This window comes from Esox lucius, chromosome 2 (genome assembly GCF_011004845.1).
Source record: "Esox lucius isolate fEsoLuc1 chromosome 2, fEsoLuc1.pri, whole genome shotgun sequence".
NCBI lineage: Eukaryota > Metazoa > Chordata > Actinopteri > Esociformes > Esocidae > Esox > Esox lucius.
In genome coordinates this window covers 39912054-39930055 of record NC_047570.1, presented here as the reverse complement: position 1 = coordinate 39930055, position 18002 = coordinate 39912054, and the positions used below count along the sequence as shown (strand labels likewise).

Sequence of the window (18002 nt, the reverse complement as noted above, 5' to 3'; positions counted from 1 at the left end):
AGCAACACCCCCTCCTTTTCGGGATGCATGAGGGATATGATCACTGGTATAGCCAGGAGGAGAGGCCTCATTTAAGGTAATTAATTCATCAGGCTTTAGCCACGTTTCACATAAACCAATAACATCTAGTTTATGATCAGAAATTAATTCATTTACTGCCTTTTGAGCATGGGATCTAACATTTAGGAGTCGCATTTTGAGATGTGAGGTGATACAATCATTTTTATTTTTATTTGTGACCGAGGTGGAGGAAGACTTTATCTTAATAGGTTGTTTTTGGTTGCAGTACCTTATTTAACTTTTCTCAGCCTGCAACAATTCACAGTGGCAATAGGTAAAGCTGTACTAACTACTCTGGCTATGCTATCGACAGACTCCACTATGCTAGCAGGCTGGCTAACAGCCTGAGGCCTGACCTGCACCCTATCTCACGGTGAGATTGTAGGAGTGAGACTCCTGTCAATGTTCCTAGATAAAAAAAGAGCACCACTCCAGCTAGGATGGAGTCCGTCACTCCTCAGCAGATCAGGCCTGGCCCTATTTTTGGGAGAGTCCCAAAAAGAAAGCCAGTTATCTACAAACTCTACCTCCTGCGACGGGCATAACTCAATTTTCAGCCAGCAATTGAGTTGAGCCAATCTGCTGTAGAGCTCATCACTACCCCTTGCAGGGAGGGGGCCAGAGACAATTACTTGATGCCGACACATCTTTCTTGCTAGTTTACACGCTGATGCTGTGTTCTGCTTCGTAACCTATGACTGTTTCATCCTAACGTTGTTGGTACCAACGTGAATAACAATATCTCTGTACTCTCTATACTTGCCAGTTTTAGACTTCGCTAGCACCAGTCCTAGATTTGCGGCTACATCGGTGGCTCTGCTCCCCGGTAAACAGTGTACGATCGCCGGCTGATTCTTTAATCTAATACTGCGAGTAATGGAATCGCTGATGACAAAAAAAAATTGTTTTTCAAAGCCACCGGTAGAACATGCCTGTCGATCATTCCCCTCCAAACACGGCTCGGGCCTTGACTCCGACTCCAGTGGAGAAAACCTGTTGAAAGTCTCAGGTTTAACTGGTCGACGGCATTTCTTCCCAGTGACCAAGTGAAAGTTCTTGGCCAGCTGCAGAAGCTGTGCCGGGGGGCTAACAAGACTATTGTTTCTTCCTGATGGCACAGACGCATTTTTTTGTATTTCTAACATAATCCTTGCCTGACATTTGCGTCAGAAGAAGAGCCTCTAACTCTTTACCTGAAGGCGATAGTTCTCCTCCTCCAACAATTACAATGATAAGGCATTTTAATGATACTTAGCCTTGGGTGTTAAGGTGTGAGTAGTTCTGTTAATTATGTCCTAAAAGAGTCCCAGTGTAGTAAAGTTGGGTAAGAGGTGTGATGGCAATTTCTAAAGTCCAAATAGTTCTATGGAAATGGTAGGTAAGACAGGAGAAATCAATTGCGCAATAAACGGTTTTATTCTTGCTTGCAAGGAGAAAGTATACAGGTTACAAAGTAACAGTGAATAGTTTCTGAATAAAAACAGGCAATCGACAGTATTTAAAGACAGGAGAGGGGTGTGACAAATCCTGGACATTCCAGATCAATCAGGACACATTCCCTTTGTTCTATCACACAAGTCAAATGCTATCTTCCCCCACCCTATCCTTCCTGCCATAATGTTTACTGTTGTGTTTACCCAAAGCTTCACACCAAGGACAGCTCTCCTTCCCGTCATGAATACATTCTTCAACTTTAAGAGTTCTTACAGTATCTGGACAGACAATAGATGCCCTGGTGAGTTCAAACAGATAAGGAGATAAAGAGTAACCCTTTCATCAGCTGACACCAGTCAATGATGCCCCCTAAGCAAATGCCAGATCCCCCACATTCCTCTACTTATCTAAACAGTGGGACTCAGTCCTTTAATCAGTGAGAATACATTGTATTAAGAAATTTCCACAACAGAGGTCAACAGAGGAAAAATATGGCGTTGGTAAACTCTTAAAGTAGAATTTGACCAATTAGTTTATATAGAGTAAATTCGAAAAAAGTTTGGCAGGTAGCCAGGTAGGTAACAGCAGGCAGCGTACAACACATCAATGATCTCACAATGCAATTGGATGCTCCTAGCACTCCTTCATACTCTAATAATATGGACACATAGACCATGAGACAACACAAGGTCCAATGTGTGTCCTTTGTCATTTGTTGTGCAGCACAGGAAAAGGATGGTTAAACTCATATAGTTGCAGTTTGAAGCTGGGGAAATGTTAGGAGTCTGCCGACAGTGGAAAATGTATTCAAATACAAATACTAGCCCTCCACCCATACCAGTGGTCTGAGAGTAGCTGAGATAATAATCATTATAAGACATAATAAGATAATAATGACATATAAATATTGCATGACATATAAATATTGCATGAAACGTTTAGGAATTGCAACCATTCATACACCATCCATCCATCTTCTTCCACTTATCCGGGGCCGGGTCACGGGGGCTGCAGTCTAAGCAGAGATGCCCAGACTTCCCTCTCCCTAGACACTTCCTCTAGCTCTTCCAGGGGGGGACCGAGGCGTTCCCTGGCCAGCCGGGAGACATAGTCCCTCCAGCGTGTCCTAGGTCTTCCCCGGGGTCTCCTCCCGGTGGGACTAACCCTAACCCTAACCTTCCCGGGAAGGCATTCAGGAGGCATCCGGAACAGATGCCCAAGCCACCTCAGCTGACCCCTCTCGATGTGGAGGAACAGCAGCTCTACTCTGAGCTCTTCCCGGGTGACCAAGCTTTTAATCCCTATCTCTAAGGGATCGCCCAGCTACCCTGCGGAGAAAGCTCATTTCAGCCGCCTGTATCCGGGATCTTGTCCTTTTGGTCATGACCCAAAGCTCATGACCATAGGTGAGAGTAGGAACGTAGATTGACTGGTAAATCGAGAGCTTCGCCTTGCGGCTCAGCTCTTTCTTCACCACGACAGACCGATACATCAACCGCATTACTGCAGAAGCTGCACCGATCCGTCTGTCAATCTCCCGTTCCATCCTTCCCTCACTCGTGAACAAGACCCCTAGATACTTAAACTCCTCCACTTGAGGCAGGCATTCTCCACCAACCTGAAGTGGGCAAGCCACCCTTTTCCGACTGAGGACCATGGCCTCGGATTTGGAGGTACTGATTCTCATCCCCATCGCTTCACACTTGGCTGCAAACCATCCCAGTGCATGCTGAAGGTCCTATTTTGAAGGGGCCAACACGACAACATCATCCGCAAAGAGCAGAGACAAAATTGTGTGGTCCCCAAACCTGACACCCTCCAGCCCCTGGCTGCGCCTAGAAATTCTGTCCATAAAAATTACGAAAAGAACCGGCGACAAAGGGCAGCCCTGCCGGAGTCCAACATGCACTGGGAACAAGTCTGACTTACTGCCGGCAATGCGGACCAAGCTCCTGCTTCGGTCGTACAGGGACCTGACAGCCCTTAGCAAAGGACCCAGGACCCCATACTCCCGAAGCACCCTCCACAGGATGCCACGAGGGACACAGTCAAATGCCTTCTCCAAATCCACAAAACACTTGTGGATTGGTTGGGCAAACTCCCATGAACCCTCCAGCACCCCATAGAGGGTATAGAGCTGGTCCAGTGTTCCACGGCCCTGATAAAAACCACACTGTTCCTCCTGAATCCGAGGTTCTACTATCGGCCGTATTCTCCTCTCCAGTACCCTGGCATAGACTTTCCCGAGGAGGCTGAGAAGTGTGATCCCCCAGTAGTTGGAGCACACCCTCCGGTCCCCCTTCTTAAAAAGAGGGACCACCACCCCGGTCTGCCATCCCAGAGGCACTGTCCCCGACCGCCACGCAATGTTGCACAGGCATGTCAACCAAGTCAGCCCCACAACATCCAGAGACTTGAGGTACTCAGGGCGGATCTCATCCACCCCCGGTGCCTTGCCACCGAGGAGTTTCTTGACTACCTCTGTGACTTCAGCCCAGGTGATGGACGAGTCCACATCTGAGCCCTCATCCTCTGCTTCCTCAATGGAAGATGTGATGGTGGGATTGAGGAGATCCTTGAAGTACTCCTTCCACCGCCCGACGACATCCCCAGTTGAGGTCAACAGCTGCCCACCTCTACTGTAATCAGCGTTGGTAGGGCACTGTTTCCCTCTCCTGAGGCGCCGGACAGTTTGCCAGAATCTCTTCGAGGCCAGCCGATAGTCCTTCTCCATGGCCTCACCGAACTCCTCCCAGGCCCGAGTTTTTGCCTCCACAACCACCCGGGCTGCAGTCCGCTTGGCCTGCCGGTACCCATCAGCTGCCTCAGGAGTCCCTCAAGCCAACCAGGCCTGATAGGACTCCTTCTTCAGCTTGACGGCATCCCTTACTTCAGGTGTCCACCACCAGGTTCGGGTGACCTAACGGCCACAGCTCCGAGCGGCCGCTTCGACAATGGCAGTGGAGAACATGGTCCACTCGGTCTCAATATCTCCAGCCACCCTCGGGATCCAGTCGAAGCTCTGCCGGAGGTGGGAGTTAAAGATCTCTCTGACAGGAGACTCGGCCAGACATTCCCAGCAGACCCTTACAGCACGCTTGGGTCTGCCGAGTCTGTCCAGCTTCCTGCCCCGCCATCGGATCTAACTCACCACCAGGTGGGGATCAGTCGACTGCTCCGCCCCTCTCTTCACCCGAGTGTCCAAGACATACGGTCGCAGGTCAGATGAAACGACAACAAAGTCGATCATCGACCTACGACCTAGGGTGTCCTGGTGCCACGTGCACTGATGGACACCCTTATGCTTGAACATGGTGTTCGTTATGGACAAACTGTGACTAGCACAGAAGTCCAATAACTGAACACCGCTCGGGTTCAGATCAGGGGGGCCGTTCCTCCCAATCATACCCCTCCAGGTGTCACTGTTGTTGCCCATGTGGGCGTTGAAATCCCCCAGTAGAACGATGGAGTCCCCAGTCGGAGCACTTTCCAGCAACCCTCCCAGAGACTCCAAGAAAGTTGGGTACTCTGCACTGCCGTTCGGCCCGTAGGCACAAACAACAGTGAGAGACCTATCCCCGACCCGTAGGCGCAGGGAAATGACCCTTTCACCGGGGTAAACTCCAACACATGGCGGCAGAGCTGGGGAGCTATGAGCAAACCCACACCAGCCCGCCGCCTCTAACCATGGGCAACTCCAGAGTGGTGAAGAGTCCATCCTCTCTCAAGGAGTGTGGTTCCAGAGCCCAAGCCGTGCGTAGACCCCTTATGGTCCCTCCTGCAGGTGGTGAGCCCACGGGAAGGGTGGGGCCCCGGCTGCGCCATACCGGGCGACGTCACTGTTTTGAAAATGTTTTTCATCATTAAAGGGTTTTGAACCGCTCTTAGTCTGACCCGTCGCCTAGGACCTGTTTGCCTTGGGAGACCCTACCAGGGGGATATAGCCCCAGACAACATAGCTCCTAGGGTCACTTGGGTACTCAAACCCCTCCACCACGTTAAGGTGGCAGTTCATTCATACACATTCCCCTTATTTCAGGGGCTCAAATGTAATTGGACTAATTAACACAATCATAAACATTTTTAATACTTTGTCGAGAATCCTTTGCAGGCAATGACTGCTTGAAGTCTGGAACGCATGGACATCACCAAATGCTGGGTTTCCTTCTTTGGGATGCTTTGCCAAGCCTTACTGTAGCTGTCTTTAATTGTTGTTTGTTTGTGGGTCTTTCTGCCCTAAGTTTTGTCTTTCTGCCCTAAGTTTTTTCTTTAGCAAATGAAATGCCTGCTTGTTTGGGTTGAGATCAGGTGAATATTCCACTTCTTTGCCTTAAAAGCTCCTTGGTTGCTTTGTCCATCTGTAAAGTGCAACACCGCCCAATCAACTCACTGAATTTGGCTGAATCTGAGCAGACAATATATCCCTCATAACTTCAGAATTAATCTGGCTGCTTCTGTTGTCAGTCACATCATCAATAAACACTAGTGACCCAGTGCCACTGGAAGCCATACAAGCCCATGCCATCACACTGCCTCCACCGTGTTTTATAGATGATGTGGTTTACTTCAGACTGTTCCAAGCCTTCTCCATATTTTTTTCTTCCCATAATTTTTGTACAGGTTGATCTTAGTTATGTCCAAAGAATGCTGTTCCAGAACTGGGCTGGCTTTTTTTCTTGGCCGTCTAATTTGGCCTTTGAATTCTCAAGGCTAATGAATGGTTTGCACCTTGTGATGAACCCTTTGTATTTGCTCTTGGGAAGTCTTCTCTTTATGGTAGACTTGGATAATGATATGCCTACCGCCTGGAGAGTATTCTTTATTTGGCTGGATGTTGTGAAGGGATCTTTCTTTACTATGGAAAGGATACTTCGATCATCCACCACTGCTGTCTTCCGTGGATGACAAGGCCTTTTTGTGTTGCAGAGCTCCCCAGTACGTAATTTTTTTCTCAGAATGTACCAAACTGTGGATTTGGCCACTCCTAATGTTCCTCCTATTTCTCTGATGGATTTTTTATCAGACTACGAATGGCCTGTTTCACTTGCATTTGTAAGCTCCTTTGAACGCATGTTGTGGGTTCACAGCAACAGCTTCCAAATGTGAATGCCACACCTGGAATCAACTCCAGACCTTTTACCAACTTAACAGATGAAGAAATAGGAATAACGAGTAGGAATAGTCCATGAAGCAGGTTTTGAGTAAAATGTCCAATTATTCCCTTGAAAATCAGGGGCTACATATAATAAATAATAAATTATATTCATACAGCGCTTTTCAGGGACCTGAAGACCCTGTACAATAGTGACATGGAACAGAAAACAAACAGAAAAAAAATAAATACTATGAGAAAACAACGAAGATTGAGAGTGTAGAATTTGACGTGGCTATGGGTAGACCATTCTGAACAGATTTGCTGTTCCTGTCCTTGTCCACCTGGTCATACTTCTGACCTAGTCTAAAATCAAATATACTCTGGATTTAGCCAAGAGAAATTTATTTATTATTCCAATTGGACTCTTAATATCTCACCCGGCACAGCCAGAAGAGGACTGGTCACCCCTCTGAGCCTGGGTCCTCTCTAGGTTTCTTCCTAAAATTCGACCTTCTTAGGGAGTTTTTCCTAGCCACTGAAATTCAACACTACTGTTGTTTGCTCCTTGGGGTTTAAGGCCGGGTGTCTCTGTAAAGCACTTTGTGACAACTGCTGTTTTAAAAAGCGCTTTATAAATACATTTTGATTGATTGATTTTGATTTTGGGGAGACCCTTAACAATGCTCTGTCACCAAAGACTTTGAACATGGACTTGAGGTTTATGAGGTGGCCTGCAGTACTGGAAACGAGTGTGTGTGTTGGTTGATTTGGAAGAAGTAGGTCGGAGAGGTAGGCAGGGGTAGTATTGTTTAGGGCTTTATATGTCAATAGTAGGATCTTGTAGTTGATGCATTGGGAGATAAGAAGCCAGTGTAACTCACAGAGGATAGGGGTGATATGTTGCCGGGACTTGTGTGAGTGAATAGTCTGGCCACAGAGTTCTGAACCATTTGGAGCTGTCAGGCTTCAAAGAATGAGGAGCAGGAAACGTGGAGTCGTGTCTGTGAATGTCTTTAATGACGGTGAAGCGCAAACAATGCTCACAATGGTGAGACAGTAACACACTAAGTCCAGGGAAGCATATATAATAGCGAGAATGATTGTGAATGAGGACCAGGTGCACTAAACAAGACAACAGGTGAAATGTACTGATGAGATGGGCGGAGTTGTCAGAAGGCCGGTGACGTCGACTGCTTGAGCCTGCAGGAGGAGGAGAGGCAGCAGAGGGGGCAGTCGTCACAGGAGCTTATGGAGGGATGTAGATTTAATGCCGGTAAGTAGGGAGGGTGGATTGTGTTGTTCAGGGTGGATTTGGTTCCAATGAGTATGAGTTCTGTTTTGATGCTGTTTAGTTTGAGAAAGTTGTCCTTCATCCATGCTTTTATTGCAGTCAGGCAAGATTCAATATGCATCTGAGGTGGGTTGGTGACAGACTTGGTGGCTACATATATTTGTGTATCATCAGCATAGCAGTGGAAATTAAGGTCACCTTGAGTGACTGTGGCTGAATCTGAGTTTAGGCCTTTGAGTTGGATGAAATGAGTTCAGTTAGTGAGATATTAATTCAGCCAGGCGAGTGCAGTTCCATCAACACCCAGCTCCTCGAGCCTGGTGGGCAGAATCTGGTGGTTAACAGTGTCAAAGGCAGCACTCAGGTCAAGGAGAATCAGGATGTTGAGGGAACGTGCGTCAGCAGAAAGGAGAAGGTCATTGACAACTTTGAGGAGTGCAGTTTCTGTGCTATGGATTGGCCGGAAACCAGACTGAAGAGGCTCATATGGATTATTTTTGAGGAGATTGGCTTGGAGCTGTGAGGCAACAATTCTTTCAAGAGTTTTTGCCAGGAAGGGGAGGTTGGAGATGGGGCGGGAATTGTTCAGGAAGGTGTTGTTTAGTCCAGGTTTCTTTAGGATGGGGGTGATAGCAGCAGATTTGTAGTAGGAGGGGACAGTACCATTGGTGAGGAAGAGGTTGACTATACTTTATATTTGTGGACAGAGAGCACATAAAGAGGTTCAATGCCTAATGTAAATATTAAAGGGCTGTAATTCCTAAACACTTCCTCCAATCTGGATGTGAATACCCTCAAATTAAAGCTGAGAGACTGCATTTTAAGCTTATATTCATGATTTACCTGTAACCTGAAAATATAACATGCGTTTACAGATACAGCCTCAATTATATTACCATGCAATGTAATAAGAAATGGAAGACCTATAGATTTTTCTTTGAGTTTGAAATTAACATGATTTTCATTTTATCAGCATTTTTAGTTTCAGCTGATTAAATCTTTGATAAACAATATTGAAGGCAAGTTGTAACTGAGAAGGGGCCAGGGTTTGAGAGGGTGCCGAACAATAAATCACAGTATTGTCTTCATAGAAATTAAAGTCAGCTTGGGACACCTCTATGCTTATTTTATTTATGTAAATCCCTGAGGAACACCCTTTAACACATTCACAGGCTTAAAGGTGAGACCTTATACCTGCACACATTGTGATCTATTTGATATATAGTTGTCAAGTCATGAGACAGTTTCTATTGATAAGCCCATATCCAAGAGTCTATGCTTGATAATTTCATGATCCACTATATCAAAAGCCTTTTATAGGTTAATGAAGAGAGACCATAAAATAATTTATTACCTTAAGACCTGCTGTAATTGTGCAGTGTTTTTTTCTAAAACCAGATTGATAAACTGATAAGATCTCATCTGTAAGTAAAAAATATTTCAGTTGCTTACAAGTGATTCTAAGATTTTCACTAAAACAGAGAGTTTGGATATAGGTCTATTATTATTTAACAATGAGGAATCTCCTTTTAACAAAGGCAGATTTCCAAATTAATGGACCAGTCAGATAGGGGTGACACAAAGGGACATGGAAAATGACAGTGACTTTGGGCAGGGTCAGCAGAGTCAAGCTAAGTAATGAAAGAGTTCAGGTCAGGTCATGAAAAAAAGAATTCAGGTCAACCTAAGATGCAAAAGGACTCCTGAGGAACTCGATGAAGCATTCCTTGGATTTAATATGATACCTCTACATAGAATTCAGACTGACCCTAGTCCCCCCCCAACACAAGATGCAAATTGTTTGAAGAAAACACATAAAACGAATGGCCTAAGGCAGGAGCCCAGTGGGACGCCACACTGCACATCTCTGATTAATACTAGAAACGCCAAGCCTTTCAGACGACCATTTACAGCCAGAGCGGAACATCGTTTTTTGATGTTAGCTCATTTTGATTATGTACAAAGCAAAATAACAAACATTATGGACCAGATTGCAACAATCAAAGGATATCCGCATGAATAGTTGCACATAGGCCTAAAACACAGTTGCTTGATAGACACAATATATATGATAAATAAATAAAGGAAAGGATGATTTACATGTGCCTTCAATGTCATACCCATACGCATCAAGGTGTGATGCATTGTGTGTGGTGACACATTCCTCCCGTAACTATCATTTTCTGTGAACTGTCACAGTAGACCTTCTGTCGGTTTAGACCAGATGGGATAGCCTTTGTTGCCCTCGCGCATCGATGAGCCTTGGGCTCCCAACACCCTGTCACTGGTTTGACATTACAACATCACAACATCACAACCTCACATAACAACAATACAACAACATATTACTGCAACACAATGACATTTTAATATTGCAGCCTCACATAACTATATTACATCCTCATATTACTGCATCACAACATGAAATTACAACATTACTGCATCACAACATCACATTACAACAACACAATCTCACATTACAACATTACATCATCACAACCTCACATTACAACATTACATAATTACCTCCTCAAATTACTACTATACACCATTGCAACCTCACATTACTGCATGACAACATGACATTACAAAATCACAACCTCACATTAAAACATCACATAATTACAGCCTCACATTTCTGAATCACAACATGACATTACTACATTACAACTTAACATTACAACCTCACATTACATTTTACCCACCTCACATTACATAATCAGAAGATGAAGTTACATCATTACATCCCATGACATCATTTCATCATTACAACCTCACATTACTGCATCACAACATGACATTAAAACATTACAAACTCACATTACAGTACTACATAATAATAACCTCACATTACAAGATTAAATTACTACAAACTCACTTTACAACATTACAAAATCATAGTAGAACATCACCCTGTGTTTTCATAGATGAAGTAATTCACTGTGGGAGAAAAGTGTGTGGAAAATAAGTATTGATGGGAAGTTTCCAACCCATTCTCTCTTATCCAGTATGTGACTAAATATGTTTGTTTCTATATATGTCATCTAGCTATCAAACCACTGGAAGAGAAGCAACTGAACAACTTTCACCAATTTATTGAGATGGTTTTAATGACATTTTCTTGAAGGTACAGTTTGCAAGTTTTGACTTTTGGCACAATGTAGATGCTGGTGGCAGTGAGATGACAGTAATGCTTGCCTGCGCTTTATCCTGTGCACCCTATTGTATAAGCGTGCTGCACTGACAGGGCTGTGAAATAGTGCCTGATCAGAATTGCATGGACTTACTGTCGACAAAGCACAGGAATATATTTTGACTGACAGGGCTGTCTGATAGAGTGCCTTTTCAGAATTGCATGTACTCATTGTTGATGATTGTTTATAGTACAGTGGACATTCAAGGAAAACAGTGTTTGGACACTTGTGGAGCAGAATGTTTACAATAAAATAAATTCTCTACATAATGTTCTATTGATTGTTCGAATGTCTGCTAGTCATAGTCTTTTATTTATCAAATGCATCGAATAACATTGCATCATTCTGAAAAATGACATTTTTGTGACTTGGCACACAACATCTACGCAGTAAGAATAGAAAAATGTATAAAGCAAAAAAGAGTACTGTTCCTCTGACCTGGAATCATTTATATCAACGATGTGACTGTCATACTACAGTATTGTTCTCCTGACCTGGAATCATTTACAGCAACGATGTGACAGTCTTACTACAGTACTGTTCTCCTGACCTGGAATCATTTTATATCAACTGCAAACCTTTCTACAGCTCGAGGGAATTCTCATCATTTATTCTGGTCGGTGTTGACATTCCACCGCCAGCCAACATGCATGAGACACAACGGCAGCTGGCTGAACAGATTCTCCAGTCGGAGCAGTTCTTGGCGTCTTCAACAAAGGTAACCTAAGCCTTGAAGTCCAGAAATATTAACAGTTTATTAAAATCCCGACCAACGAGGCAAACACTTTGGATCACTGCCACACTACAATTTCTAAGCCTGTTATGCAAAGGTTGAATATTTCGCTTTCACCATTAAGCTTTGTGTTAAACTGACTAACGTTTCTTATTAAGTTTACCCTTATTACCTTTACTAATTGGAACAATCATTAGAATTGAGCAGTTGCTGGCGAGACTGAATGCCACACTCTCTCCCAAAATCATCCAGAAGCTATGAACATTTTATGTTGGGGGCATTTCTGCAACACTGATTGGAAGAAGGTGGCGTGTGTACATCACAAGCCCAGCATCTACACAGTTTTTGCAAATTAGCATTAGTTCTTCGTTCATTCACTTAGTACAGCCTTGCATGCACTCTATACAAACAATAAGAACTCCTAGACATTGGAGCACAATGCACAGAAAGTATTTGCACAGAAAGAATTTCCAAAGCATTAGATATACCATGGAACACAGTGAAGACAGTCATCATCAAGTGGACAAAATAAGGCACAACAGAGACATTACCAAGAACTGGACGTCTCTCCAAAATTGATGAAAAGACGAGAAGAAAACTGGTCAGGGAGGCTACACTGCACATCACCCAAAGAACACCATACCCACAGTGAAGCATGGTGGTGGCAGCAACATGCTTTGGGGCTGTTTTTCTTCAGCTGGAACCGGGTCCTTAGTCAGGATGGAGGGAATTATGAACAGTTCCAAATACCAGGCAATTGATGAAGAGGAAGTTCACCTTTCAGGATGACAATAACCCAAAGCACACATCCAAATCCACAAAAGCATGGTTTCACCAGAAGAAGATTAACGTTTTGGATTGGCCCAGCCAGAGCCCAGAACTGAATCCAATTGAACATCTGTGGGGTGATCTGAAGAGGGCTCTTCACAGGTCCTAGCAATCTGACAGATTTGAAACGCTTTTGCCAAGAAGAGTGGGCAAATATTGCCACATCAAGATGTGCCATGCTATTAGACTTCTACCCAAAAAGACTGAGTGCTGTAATAAAATAAAAAGGTGCTTCAAAAAAGTATTAGTTTAACCTTTTCACGTGTGAGTTTCAAATATTCCTTACCGACCCCCCAGCGTGAGTTTTTTTGCACGTGACTTCAGTACTCCCCAGCATTTGAACTCACGCCAGCATTTGAACAGTCACCTTGCTAGGTAAGGAACACTACATGCATTGCATTGCAAGCTTCTCTCGTTGACTCGAATTCTAAGAGCTGCAAAAGTTGGTTGATTTTTTACTGTAGCTAGCTAGAAAACGTCAGCTAACCGCTAGCAAACGTCAGCTGTCCGCTAGCTAACAAATCGTGACCAGTGATTCAGTGCAGTAAAAATGAATAAACTATATAAAATGCATACAAAGTTTTGCAATGGTTTTGATCGGTAGTAGTCGCTAATATAATTCGTTTTTGTGTATTAGTGTTGGCTGTCTGTTGGTACGTAAGTAACACTTCTTGTCCCGATTTGAATGCTTTCTACCTGGTTAATATCATAGTATGGTCTTGAAACAATTACAATCAGGAAATAAAGTTATAAACACTGTTAGAGCTAAATGTGAGTAAATAATAGCACAGTTTTACAAGCCATTGTTACGTTACTTGTAGCTAGGCATGCTAATGGTGCGTTCTAAACATGACGTTCTAATCACACCAGTGTGATCGTACGCTCCAGGGACCACTCTAGATTGATCACACCGGTGTAATCGTATGCGCCAAAGGGTTAAGGGAGTGCACATTTATGCAACCAGGTTATTGTGATATTATTAATTATTTTTTTTTCTCAAAGAGGTTTGTTTTTCAATTGAATTGTTCACATTATAGGTCACATTAAAGGTGGAAAAAGTTCTAACATGATTTATCTTCTTTTTATCTTCTTCTCTACCTTCTTTTACATTACCAGAACCTGGTGTGTAGACTTTACTATATCCACTGTATGTGAGAATGCTGTTCATAGACTTTAGCTCAGCATTCAACGCGGTCATCCCCTCCAAGGCCGGTCAACAAACTCCATGACCTGGGGATCAGCCCCTCTCTCTGCAACCTGGACTTTGAACTTCCTAACCAACAGACCCCAGCCTGTCAGGTTCGACAACTTCACCTCCTCCACCCGGATACTGAATACTGGTGTTCCACAAGGCTGCGTGCTGAGCCCCCTCCTGTACTCACACTGTGCCCACAACTACGTTCCTGTACACAGTTCCACCACCATCGTCAAGTTCATAAACGAGACCCCAGTGTGAGGCCTGATCAGTGAAAATGACAAGTCAGCCTACAGGGAGGAGGTCAGGTGCCTGGCAGCATGGTGCACTGACAACAACCTGGCTCTCAACCAAGCCAAGGAGCTCATTGTGGATTTTAGAATGTCTAAAGGTAACAGTTATGCCCCGGTTCTCATCGATGGCACTGAGGTGGAGCATGTGTTCAGCTTCAAACATCTCTGAGGACCTCTCCTGGACCCTCAACACCACAGCCCTGGTCAAGAAGCAAGCAAGTTTATTTACTTAGCACAATACATACTTATAAGCAATTCAATGGGATTTACAAAGAAAAAGATAAATATCCATAATAGAATTAAAACAAATACTACAATAAAAACAATAAACAACAATAAAACATCATAATAATTAAACATCGAATAAGATAAATAAAATAAAAGAAGAAAAGAAAACTATAACCAGCAAATCACTGGTGCCATGCTCCCAGCCATTGTGGACCTCCACACATACAATGTCTGCGTAGGCCACGCAGCATCATCAGGGACCCTTCACATCCACACCACAAACTGTTTGCCTTCCTACCATCAGGCAGGCGGTACAGGTCTCTTCATTCCCGCACCAGCATCCCATCTACTGTAACCCAGCTGAACTCTGACCCATCCCATCAATAACCACACCCACCTGTCCACCGCTTAGTACTGCCTCTCAGGGACCTTGTTGCACTACTCCCTTGTACTACTTGTCTACCTTGGGAACCTCATTGCTGCTATCCCTGCATTTCAGTTGTACAGAGTACCTTGCCTCTCCAATTTGCTTGATTGCACAGTCAGAATTGCCATTTGTACTTGCATTTGCCCCATCGCACAACTATTCATTCAACTATGCACATACATACACCTAATCCTTGTTAATTTCCTGCCCTCTTCTGTTTGCACTTCTGGTTAGATGCAAACTGCATTTCATTGTACTGTACTCTTACTTTTCAATGACAATAAAGTTGGCTCTGATCTAATCTTGTGGAGTGTGGGTGTGTTCATGCCACATTAAACTGTGTGGTGGCACTTCAGGAGGCAAATCAACATTTATCTGAAATTAATTTTTGTCTGTGTGAACAACTTTCATTTGTGTGACCATGAAGTTGTACAGACCAAAGGTGATGATTTTTATTTGTAATTTTACCTTTGTAAAGAGAAATAAACTGAGACCAATGTCTCTTTTTCACCTGAGCCCTCTATTACAACAAAAAAACACATACAAAATGGAAATTAAACAGACCTATCGAAAAACAAACACAAGAAAGTTGAAAGATAATTTAAGAAATTATAAATATCTAATAGGCATTAAATATTTAACTTAAGATCAACCTGAATAACACTCCATGAGTGTGGGGCAAAATATTTAAAGTAGTTTTACGGTTCTGAAAAGGCCTGTGGAATCTCCAGCACCATATTTTCTTGAGATTGTATTTGTTGACTGCTGTTCCTCCAACTGATTTTTTCTGTTAGATAGTCAAGATGTTTTTGCATGACTACATCAACCAATGTCTGGTCCTTCTAGATGTCAATGACTCCCAGGCAACTCAAGCATATAACAAACCGTGATGAGTTTAGCTGTCACGTGCTAAAGAAGCTCTAATTTATTTTGATTAAAGTATTATAATTCAAGGCACCTATCAGATATTGCCCTCAAAATAACCCGATATAGCCTAAAACTGTAAAGCTTTTTATGAGACTATTGTATTCTTTTCATAAAATTGTAGGAAAAAAATCAAGTCAATCCACCAAATTAATTTTAGAAAGCCCTGCTACATCTGTTGTAACCAAGTGATTATAAATATAATCAATCTTAGCTTTCATCAGACCCAAGAATTTTGTTCATCATGGTCTGAAAGTCCTACAGGTGCCTTTTGTCTGTCATATGGCTTTTACTAATGAGTGGCTTCCATCTGGCCAATCTACCATAAAGTCCTATTTGATGAAGTGCTACAGAGATGGTTATCCTTCTTGAAAGTTCTCCCATCTCACACAGGAACACTGGAATTCGGACAGAGTGATCATCGGGTTCTTGGTCACCTCCCTGACCAAATACTTTCTCCCTTTGTTGCTTAGTTTGGCAACATGAACAGTTCTAGGAAGGGTGTTGGTGGTTCTAAACTTCTTGTGGATCGTCTGTGCTGAAGACATTTTTTGGTATCCTTCCCCTGATCTGTGCCCTGACATAAATATGTCTCTGAGCTATATAGACAATTTCTTCGACCTTGGTTTTTGTTCTGACATGCGCTTTCAACTGTGGGACCTTATACAGACAGGTGTGTGCCTTACCAAATCATGTCAAATCAGTGGAAATTACCACAGGTGGAACATCTCAAATATGATCAGAGGAAGCAGGATGTCATGGCAAAGGGTATGAAAACTAATGTCAAGTTTGTTTATTCTTTCAATATATTTGCAGACATTTGCAATGAACTGTTTTTGCAATGTCATTTTGGGATATGGTATGTAGATGGATGACGAAAAAACAATATAATCAATTTTAGAATAAGGCTGTAACATAAAAACATAACAGGTTTCTGAATACTTTCAACATGGACTATACATCTCTTTCTCCTATTTAATAAGTATTGTCTCTTATTGAATAGGCCTTTATTTTATTAAATACATGTGTTGTCTGCTATTGAATATGTCTTGTTGGTCTTTTGTTTCCAATTATTCTTGCATTAATCTTTACCGGATAAATATGATATCAACACTTTTCTTTACAGCAACAACCTGGGATCAATTATAGTTCTGTGTCTTTAACAAAAGGACAGAACAACAGGATTTTCACCTTTGTGGCTCTGGGATTAGAACAATCAACCTTTTGTTTTCTGGCCCACACACTTAACCGGTAGGCTACTCTTACTGAATGTGTATATCTTGTCTCTGATTAAATATACAGCATCTCTGTCTTGTTCCTCAGGGCAAAACTGTTCAGAGGGAAGAAGCTCCAAGGAGACTATGAAGTCAAAGTGGAACAGGTACTATTACACACACTCGATTTGGTTTGAATGTATTCATCCTTAGTTAGGAACCCAGTTTGCAACTGGCATAACCACAAAGAACCCATGCTGGTATACAACTGTGCAGCTACAGTGGGGAGAACAAGTATTTGATACACTGCCGATTTTGCAGGTTTTCTCACTTACAAAGCATGTAGAGGTCTGTAATTTTTATCATAGGTATTCTTCAACTGTGAGTGACGGAATCTAAAACTAAAATCCAGATTTCCATGATTTTTAAGTAATGAATTTGCATTGACATAAGTATTTGATACATCAGAAAAGCAGAACTTAATATTTGATACAGAAACCTTTATTTGCAATTACTGAGATCATACGTTTCCTGTAGTTCTTGACCAGGTTTGCACAAACTGCAGCAGGGATTTTGGCTCACTCCTCCATACAGACCTTCTCCAGATCCTTCAGGTTTTGGGGCTGTCGCTGGGCAATACGGATTTTCAGCTCTCTCCAAAGATTTTCTATTGGGTTCAGGTCTGGAGACCACTCCAGGACCTTGAGATGCTTCTTACGAAGCCATTACTTAGTTGCCCTGGCTGTGTGTTTCGGGTCGTTGTCATGCTGGAAGACCCAGCCATGACCCATCTTCAATGCTCTTACTGAGGGAAGGAAGTTGTTGGCCAAGATCTTGCTATACATGGCCCCATCCATCCTCCCCTCAATTCGGTGCAGTCGTCCTGTCCCCTTAGCAGAAAAGCATCCCCAAAGAATGATGTTTCCACCTCCACGCTTCACGGTTGGAATGGTGTTCTTGGGGTTCTTCTTCCAAACACGGCGAGTGGAGTTTAGACCAAAAAGCTCTATTTTGTCTCATCAGACCACATTACCTTCTCCCATTCCTCCTCTGGATCATCCAGATGGTCATTGGCAAACTTCAGAC

General features: G+C 43.2%; 1 protein-coding gene across 2 annotated transcripts in view; it reads left to right on the top strand.

The window, feature by feature from the left end:
- Positions 1-18002, top strand: part of LOC105013033 (synapsin-2) — a 164929-nt gene that overhangs the window by 33850 nt on the left and 113077 nt on the right. For both annotated transcript variants that reach the window (XM_020056412.3, XM_010874275.4), the window contains exon 2: positions 17026-17083. In XM_020056412.3, the coding sequence (XP_019911971.2) occupies positions 17026-17083 (58 nt within the window). The remainder of the gene's footprint in view (positions 1-17025; positions 17084-18002) is intronic.